This window comes from the organism of the source record quoted next, unplaced genomic scaffold (genome assembly GCF_019419815.1).
Source record: "Pyrus x bretschneideri cultivar Hongxiangsu unplaced genomic scaffold, Pyrus_bretschneideri_v1 Contig22, whole genome shotgun sequence".
In the NCBI taxonomy this organism is placed as follows: Eukaryota; Viridiplantae; Streptophyta; class Magnoliopsida; order Rosales; family Rosaceae; genus Pyrus; species Pyrus x bretschneideri.
Window position 1 is genome coordinate 3276929 of NW_025999524.1, and position 8603 is coordinate 3285531.

General features: G+C 42.1%; 1 protein-coding gene across 1 annotated transcript; it reads right to left on the bottom strand.

The window, feature by feature from the left end:
* Positions 1–4765: 4765 nt before the first annotated feature.
* LOC125477534 (ACT domain-containing protein ACR4-like) lies at positions 4766–8220 on the bottom strand. Its single transcript, XM_048584712.1, has 8 exons — positions 7551–8220; positions 7191–7269; positions 7052–7097; positions 6835–6949; positions 6674–6741; positions 6002–6592; positions 5789–5893; positions 4766–5441 (listed from the first exon to the last, which is right to left on the bottom strand). Exons 1-8 carry the CDS (start codon positions 7552–7554, stop codon positions 5100–5102), a joined length of 1350 nt encoding a protein of 449 aa, XP_048440669.1. The 5' UTR covers positions 7555–8220; the 3' UTR covers positions 4766–5099.
* Between the last annotated feature and the right edge of the window lie 383 nt (positions 8221–8603).

Consider the following 8603-nt stretch of genomic DNA (forward strand, 5'->3'; position numbering starts at 1 on the left):
TATACAAAGACAAAAGGAAATGGAGGGGAGTGGTAATTGAATGTGTTGGACTTCAAGAAACAGAGAAGCACATTGGTGAATACAAAGGGGAGCACCCATTGCATGGAAAGGAAATGCAAAATAATTGCAGTGCGGTGCTGCAGAACGAAGCATGGCACTTTTTTTTTTTTTTGAAACCAAATACCATATCATAACATAACAAGGCCTACAAAGAGGCAAACATAAAGACAATACCAAGCAGTGTCAAGGGATAACCCACAACGACCCCTCCACCAAGTAGAGGCGTCATCCCCAGCACCACCATAACCCATTAATGAGGGCAAGGTAATCCGTCATTGTTCAATACATAGACCAACGAAGATGGGGGCCTAACGACCCAAACAACATCACTCATCTCCGAAAAACCAATCGATGCAATCTTGTGAGCCACGCCATTAGCAGACCGTGGCACCCAAGACCATCGGCAATCAATGAAATCCCCCCCCAACTGTTTAACCCGAGCCAGCACCGGGTATGCCTCCCAACTACCCATAGACAACGAGCTAGAAAGACATTTAATCGCATCCAAGGAGTCCGATTCCAGAATTACATACCTTACACCCAGCTCTGCACCTAGCCTGCACCCGTGCAACAACGCATAAGCCTCCGCTGCTGCAGCAGAAGGAGCATTAATAGGATGCCGCGCAGCAGCCACGAACTTGCTCTCCATGTCCCTCACAATCACTCCAACAAAACCCATTTTTGATGCCTTGGACCAGTTAGCATCCACATTAATCTTCACAAAAGGGTAGGTCGGAGCACACCATCTCGTAACCTGAAAATTCCTTCTTCCTTCACCCCCTCCTCTCTCCCCATCCTTTGCCTTTGCACTAATAAACGATCTCACCGCCTCAGAGATAGCAGCCAGGACCTTTAACGGGTTAATGGGCACCTCTTTGAAAACAAAATCACAGCGAGCCTTCCATATGCACCAACAGGTAAAAACAATATAAGATTGTCTCCACATTATATCTCCAGAGTTGCATAAATTCGGAGAGAAAACCCCCTGAATCCAGTCCGACCAAGAAGGGAGAGAAGGACGATCCATTTTATAACCCAATGCCCCTCCAAACCAAATTGGCTCAACCCAAGAGCAGGAAAGGAAAATGTGCTCAATGGTTTCATCATGGCAGCAGCACATAGGACAAGTAGAGGTTTGAGAGGACCTTCGTCGGAACAATGCATCCCGAGTAGGAAGACAATTGTGAACAGTAAGCCACAAGAAATGCCGTAACTTGGGGGGCACCTCCAGCTTCCAAATCCCCTTCCAAAACGCTTTGGGAACCCCACGAACAGAAGGTCGACGCAAATCCCTTCTCGCCAGCGATCTTCCTTGCAGCCATCTATATCCCGACTTGACCGAATAAGCACCGTTCTTACTCGTATCCCAAATAAGCCTATCTTTACGACTTAAATCTCCAAGAGGCGTCTCCTCTATAGCCTGCATAGCCTCCTCCGATATGAAGGGTTGTAAAAAGTTAATATTCCACCTCCCCGACTCCGGACAGATAAGTGCACTGACCCTTAAACTGGGAGTAACCGCAACCTGGCCAACCGGCTCCGGGTGTCCAAGGGGCAAGGATGGAAGCCACCTATCCTGCCACACCCGCACCTCCTGACCACCCAAAATCTGCCAATGGGAGCCCTCCCTAATCAAGTCCCTGCCACAGATGAGGCTGCTCCACGCCCAAGAGGCCCGCCCACCCTTATTCGCTTCCCAGATCGAGCTATGTGGAAAATACCGAGCCTTAATCACCTTAGCCCACAGCGAATCCGGTTCCGTAATTAAACGCCAGCACTGTTTAGCAAGCAGAGCTTCATTAAATTCCTGAAAGTTTCTGAAGCCTAAACCACCCATGTCTTTTGGCAAACCCAAAACCTCCTTTGAAACCCAGTGAATCTTGTGGGCTCCCTCCTTGCATCCCCACCAAAACCCAGCCACCAACGCATCCAATTCCTTACAAATAGCGCCTGGGAATTTGAAAATGCACATTGGGTATGCCGGGATAGCTTGGATAACAGCCTTAATTAAAACCTCTTTACCGGTACGGGAAAGAGTATTTTGTTTCCACCCTTGTAGCTTTTCCATTACTCTTCCTTTCACATAAGCAAGACCATGCTTTTTCGACCGACCCCATATGGTAGGGACCCCCAAATATGTTCCCGGATTGATTACTACCTTCATACCAAGGGCGTTCCCCATCTGCTCAACATTCACCTTCGGAACGTTTGCCCCAAAAAATACACTGGATTTCTCCAAATTTACCTTCTGCCCCGACGCCACACAAAATTTGTCCAGCAGATTTCTTAAATTCCCGCAGTTTTCCATATCAGCCCGCAAAAATAGAAGGGTATCATCCGCAAAGAAGAGGTGAGAAATCACGGGTCCGGATCCACCTATCTTGACACCCTCCAACCTCCCTTGGTCAACCGCACCCTGAATCAGTTTGGATAGAACTTCCCCCACCAAAATAAATAGATAAGGAGAAATAGGATCCCCCTGACGGAGACCCCTCGAGGGAGCAAAAGACTTTCCAGCCTGTCCATTTAGGAGAACAGCAAACTTCACAGACGAAACACAACCACCAATTAACGATCTCCAGCTACTGCAAAAACCCATTCTTTCCATTACCGCATCCAAAAAATCCCATTCAACCCTATCATACGCCTTCTGCATATCAAGTTTAATCCCCATTTCAAATCTATTCTGAGCTTTCCTTCCCTTCAGATAATGAAACATCTCATGGGCTATGCCAATACAATCCTGAATTTGTCTACCTGGCACAAAAGCATTCTGAGAAGGAGAGATGATTTTAGGTAATAGTACCTTCAATCGGTTAGCAAGAATCTTTGACAGAATTTTATACGAGTAGTTGCACAGGCTAATCGGCCTGAATTGCGATACAAATTCCGGATTCGGGACTTTGGGAATCAGCACCACATGAGTCTGATTTATCAAACTCGAACCCGCAGCATCTTGAATCAAATCTCTAACCAAAGCAGAAACACCCTCCCTCACAATCTCCCAGTATGTCTGATAAAAGATCCCCTGGAAACCATCGGGACCAGGAGCCTTAAGCCCTCCCATATTCCCAGCCGCCGCCTTTATCTCCTCCTCCGTGACTGGTGCAATTAGTACCTCATTCATTTCTGGCGAGACCGAGGGATTAATGCAATCTAATCCTTGTATGATTTATTCTCGCTTCCGCATTGTGCGCATATTTTGGAAAGCAAGTGAATTTACTTTCCCATGATCCCAAATTCATTAAAATCATATCCCAAACATGATTTTATTAAGAGCTCGTGGGTAGAACTTGCTCTACTCAACGCTCTTGTTAGCTCACTCTATTGACACTGGATAGTGGTGATCATTTTCAATGACTCGATAATATGTTAAGAGTTTGTGGGTAGAGTTTCCTACTAAAAACTAATATATCTTAAACCATATACTATTTCTCCGATGTGAGTAAATTGGGTTCTAAAATAAAATCCATAATTTCTAGTATTGTCTTCTTTTCACACTATATTATATGACCAAAATCAATCAAATAAATACGCAGTACCATAAAGACCAAGAACAAGAGGCAGCTTGGTTTAAGGAACCCTCAAATATGGTAGCAAACATCTTGATTGAGGATAGTTCTATTAAATGATTACATTTTTTTCTACTCTGCGTTGGCCCTTTTTTCCTTGAGTCCAGTTTGAAAGTTCCAACAAGGTTTTTTCTTTTTTTTTTTTTTTTTTTTTTTTTAAGGGTCCACTCTTTTAACATTTTATCTTATTGTACGATTTATCGATAGTATCGTACTTTTCATATAAAAAAAAACGCAGCACCTTAAAGATCAAGAATTAGATTGACAATGACAATCAAAATCAGTCAACAAAAACAAATTAGCAATAATTAAACACAACTATATACATAATTTCTTAATAAAATACCAATTATCTTACTACTTTTGCGTACTAATCCATCTTTTTTTGGTCAAAAGATTACTTATCCCATCTGGATTTCTCCTTTGATCAGATAAGCTAAGTGGCTGTGCGCTGCATGATGTTTGCACACCAGCCAATAATGTTGGTGGCAAACACAAAGACAATGAGCAAGATTACAGAAATTGACTAGAAAGTAGCCTACAAATTTTCAAAAGATGGCGCATTTCCTCCTGCCTTTTGTTTCCTTTTTCCATTTATTTGTTGGGGTTTTTTGGGGGGTGCTTTTTGTGCTTTCAAATCACATTCTTCCTCCTTCCTCAGCTCAGCATTTGGTCAAAAGGGAATGTCCAAAAAATTGATTTGGATTGGACTACAAGGATTCCAAGTTCCAACCACAATTGGGTCCAACCAATACCAATTCGATGAAAACGTGAAGAAAGTTCATAGAATATACATCTTTTTCTTTCAATTCTACCCTTAATTTTGGACTTGTCTGCAAAGTTTTACCAACAAAGATTCAAATCCACCAATGTGAATAAGTGCCCGTCTCCATCTGATGATGATTGAATGCATAAACCAAGTTGGAAAACTCCTGTCCAATTGGGAATTGAGAGGTCAATGTTTGGCACCCTCGACACCAAACTTTGTCGCAATCATCCCAAGCAGAGAAAATGTATTGAATTATGACGGCGTATCCGTCTTTTTGCACCAAAATTCAAAATTCTCTCTTAATTGATAAAAGTTTTTTAGACTAGCGATTGTGTAAAAAACCCAATAAAATGGAGGTTGATGGTAAATATAAAAGCTACCGTAACATTGAATAGAGAAATATTAGGTACAAAGCTTAAAACACTAAAACTGACTTTCTCTGGCATTACACAAATCAGATTATCCTTCTTTGCTTTCATGATCCAACGTAAAGTTGGATCACAGCAACAGATGAAGGCTAAAAGCAGAAGCTGAAGAGAGGAGATATTTACAAGCACTTCACACTTCTACGGCTTTTCCTTCAATAATGGCTGCTTTTGTTTTCCTAAACGTAAGTCAATAATTAAACCACTAAAATGGTTAATCTGGTGAAGTTTTCGACTAAGACGGGTTCTTATGTACAAGACTTGACCGATGTCTCAAGAATACGACCGGATCAGCTTGAAGTTGACGAAAGATCTGGACTTGAAGAGACCACCAAAGAGGAACCTTGTTGGAGATTCCTCAGAACCAGGTTTTGTGTCCTCAGGGTTCCCCTTTACTTTGAGTATCGTCTGCCCGATTACTTGCCGGATGGACTCTATGGTCTTGGAGTCAACCGGATAGCCTGATGCATCGCGAACATAGAATGTATTCACCGCTTTGCCTGCTTTCGTTGCAACTTCTGCTCTTGTTACGGTGAGGCTGTTCTCTCGAAAGATCCGAGTGACATCAGACAGCAGCCCTACTCTGTCAGTAGTGCAGAGTTCTAGCTTCAAGCCCTGAACAAGGAAGAAACAAAGATTAGTTGTCCGTAAATCAACGGAGTCTCTCTAAAAATGAATTTAAAAAAACCAACACTCTTAACCTAAAGACAGATTCATGAAAGAATCAGAGTGCAATGGAACATAATGAGACAGAAGGGTCGACATCCATGGATTTAAAATTACAATTTGACTCGAAATTATACGAGTACAATGACTAGGTTACAACATAAGAAAATCAAAATTTATATCACTCCTTGTCATGAATTGCCAATTGGAGATATTAAAAACCTCAAATGTGTACTTTCCAGCCAAAAAAAACAAGGAGACAAGCAAAAACTTTGAAATAAAATAGTCCAACTAACCTCAGATACTCTTCTCTCAATAGCCGCCTCGAGGCATTGTATCACTCTTTGTCTCTCTGCATCTGATTTCACAGGAGATCCATCTACATGCCTGATATAGTATTCCTACGACCGAAACCAAAAACAGTAATTAGGCAAGTTAATTAAGGCTGGTCTCACCGCACGTCCCAAAAACACGATCATATTCAAGTTGAAAAAGCGAAAATCGCAAACCTGATAAGCTTCCGGACCCTCAGCGTCAATATTAGCATGAAAAACCACATACTGCATGTCTGTCAAAGTGCAAACCGTGTCGAAGAGAAGCTTTGGCCTGTCTTTGCTCCGAATAGTGACCACCGAGTAGTCTTTGTCATGCCAATTAACAACCCTCACATCCGGCCTTTGCTTGTCATCCAAGACACCGTCATCAACTCTTTCGTAATCCCTATCTGCAAACATCATTTGGTGAAGCCTCCTATCAGTGTGCGTAACAGCGTGAGAGACAACAGTCCTAGCTCCTCTGGCTTTGTTGCTGCCCCTTAGCACATTGCAGAGTAATTCCTTAATCCTAGCTAACCTCTGAGGGTCGGTAATTGCCAACCCCGTCTCCTCATCAGTAACATGCATCACCGATGCAGCCCTTGTGTTGTGCGTCCAGACTTCGGCACTCACTACATTGCATTTGTGATTGGTGAGGACAGCGCTCACTTCGGAGAGTAATCCCGGTCTGTCACTTCCAGTTAGCTCAATTACAGTACTGTCCATTGATTGTTTCACACCAATACATCTCATTGAAGATGCAAAGCATGCCTCTGGACCAAGAGACTGAAAATCAAGTGAGAAATTAGTATCATTTCACATCAATCACCGCAGAAACGAAAAAAACAAATGTCAAACACAAATTACCTTTCGAATATAATCCAAAACTTCTTCATCTGTAACCTTGTTTCCATCGTGATCAGTGACATTAAAAACTGATTACACAACAAATCACAGAATCAATTTCTACCTCGAACAAAAAGGACACACTTTTTACAGTGATGACAAGATTGTAAGAGCATTTTTACCATCCATGAACCAGCCGCCATCCGAAGATATGTAGGCTTTCGTCACGATAAGGTTAAGATCAGTAAGTACTTGTACAACTTCCAAAAGGATTCCATATTTGTTTGCACTGTCCACCTGCGTCCAAAGTAACAGATTAAGCACCAAAACTTCCATAACAATAAGGACACCAAAAAAGACGCATAACAAGATAAGAAATCAAACACAAGGCAGACGTACCCTTATCACCGTCGCATTCTTGCAGGCTTCGTTGTCGATTACAACCCTGAGACAAAACAACATCGAACGAAGAGGCGTAAATCTCAAGAAGAGATAGGGTAAATATTTGAGGAACTTGAGGTGTGATTTTTGCTTATACCTTGGTGGGTTCATTCGCCGGATGAGTTTCTCGTACTCGTCATCGTCATCCATGTCGTGTGAAAAGCTCATGTTAACTTCTGCAGAAAGCCACCCAAAAATATGAAAAATAAAATTAGACAAAAAGGTTGGAGGGAATAAAAAAGAACCAATTGGAGAGACGAACAGAACCATTGTAACCAATCGGAAAAAAAAAATACTTGTAAACCCAAAAAATATGAGAGAAATTAAAAAAAAAAAACATGATTTTCCAGTCCTCCAATTGGGAGTACAGAGAAAATATAATCACGGGGAAGGAGGCAGACAACAGAAATCAGAGAACAGAACACGCGAGAACCGAAACGTTAAAAACAGCACATACCCATTTCGGTTTGCTAAGGATTGGTGATCTCCAACACCAAAAAGCTTGTTCCTTTTTTCTCGGCTGTCTCAAAACAAAGGAAGAACAAAGGCTAGAGAGAGAAAGAGAGAGAGGAGGAGAGTGAGAGAGAAGTGGAGGGTGTATGTGTGTGTGTATATACAGAAACAAGATCTTAGAATCTTAGGCTTTCCTGTTCTTTATCTCTCTCACAAGGAAACAAATAAACTATAATAACTCCCTACCTTAAAAAAAAAAAAAAACAAAACAAAATTCAGAATTTAAAAACCAACCCATTAAAACACTCTCCGAAATCAGACACCCCCCGACGCACTACTCCAAAAACCTGCAAGTCCAAAAAGTACCACTCAACACCCTCACACAGCTTTCCCTCTCTCTTTCTCTCTGTTGCTTTCTGAATTCACTTTCTCTCTCTAAAAATGGGGGACTTAAAAAGAAAGTTTCCGAATGCAGAGTTGGGGAGGTGGGTGGGTTTGTGGGGGGAGGGGAGGGGCGGCTCGCTGTCTGGGGTTCTGAATCTTTGAATCTTATGAACTACCGCACCCGCGCACTTTAGCAACGACCTCCCACTTTGCGCTGCTGGTGACGTGTCACCGCGCTAAAATGCGCAGTGGGTTGATTTGGGAAGTCGAGGTCCGGTAAACGGTATAAGGGTGAAAAACGATCATGGACTCCAACTCCGACGTTTGTGGAGTGGACCAAGTGAACCAATGGGGTTGCAGTCAACCATGAACCACGGTCCGGTTTTCGACTTTGTCTAACGGTTTGTCGCTATCGCCTCAAAACGCAGCGTTTGGGTCCTTTTTTTTTTTTGCCAAGTTTTTATAACCTACTTTTTAATTAATGCCCACTAATAAATGTTATTTATTTATTTTTTCAACAATTAATGTTATTTATTTGACTTTTTAATTCTTGCTTAGTGAAACGGTTAATAATCCAGGAATCTGAATCTGAATCTTTTTTATTTTTATTTGTTTTACTTTTCTGATTGGAAACTAATTATTTCTTCAGTTGGCTCTTGGGGTTGGTCATGGG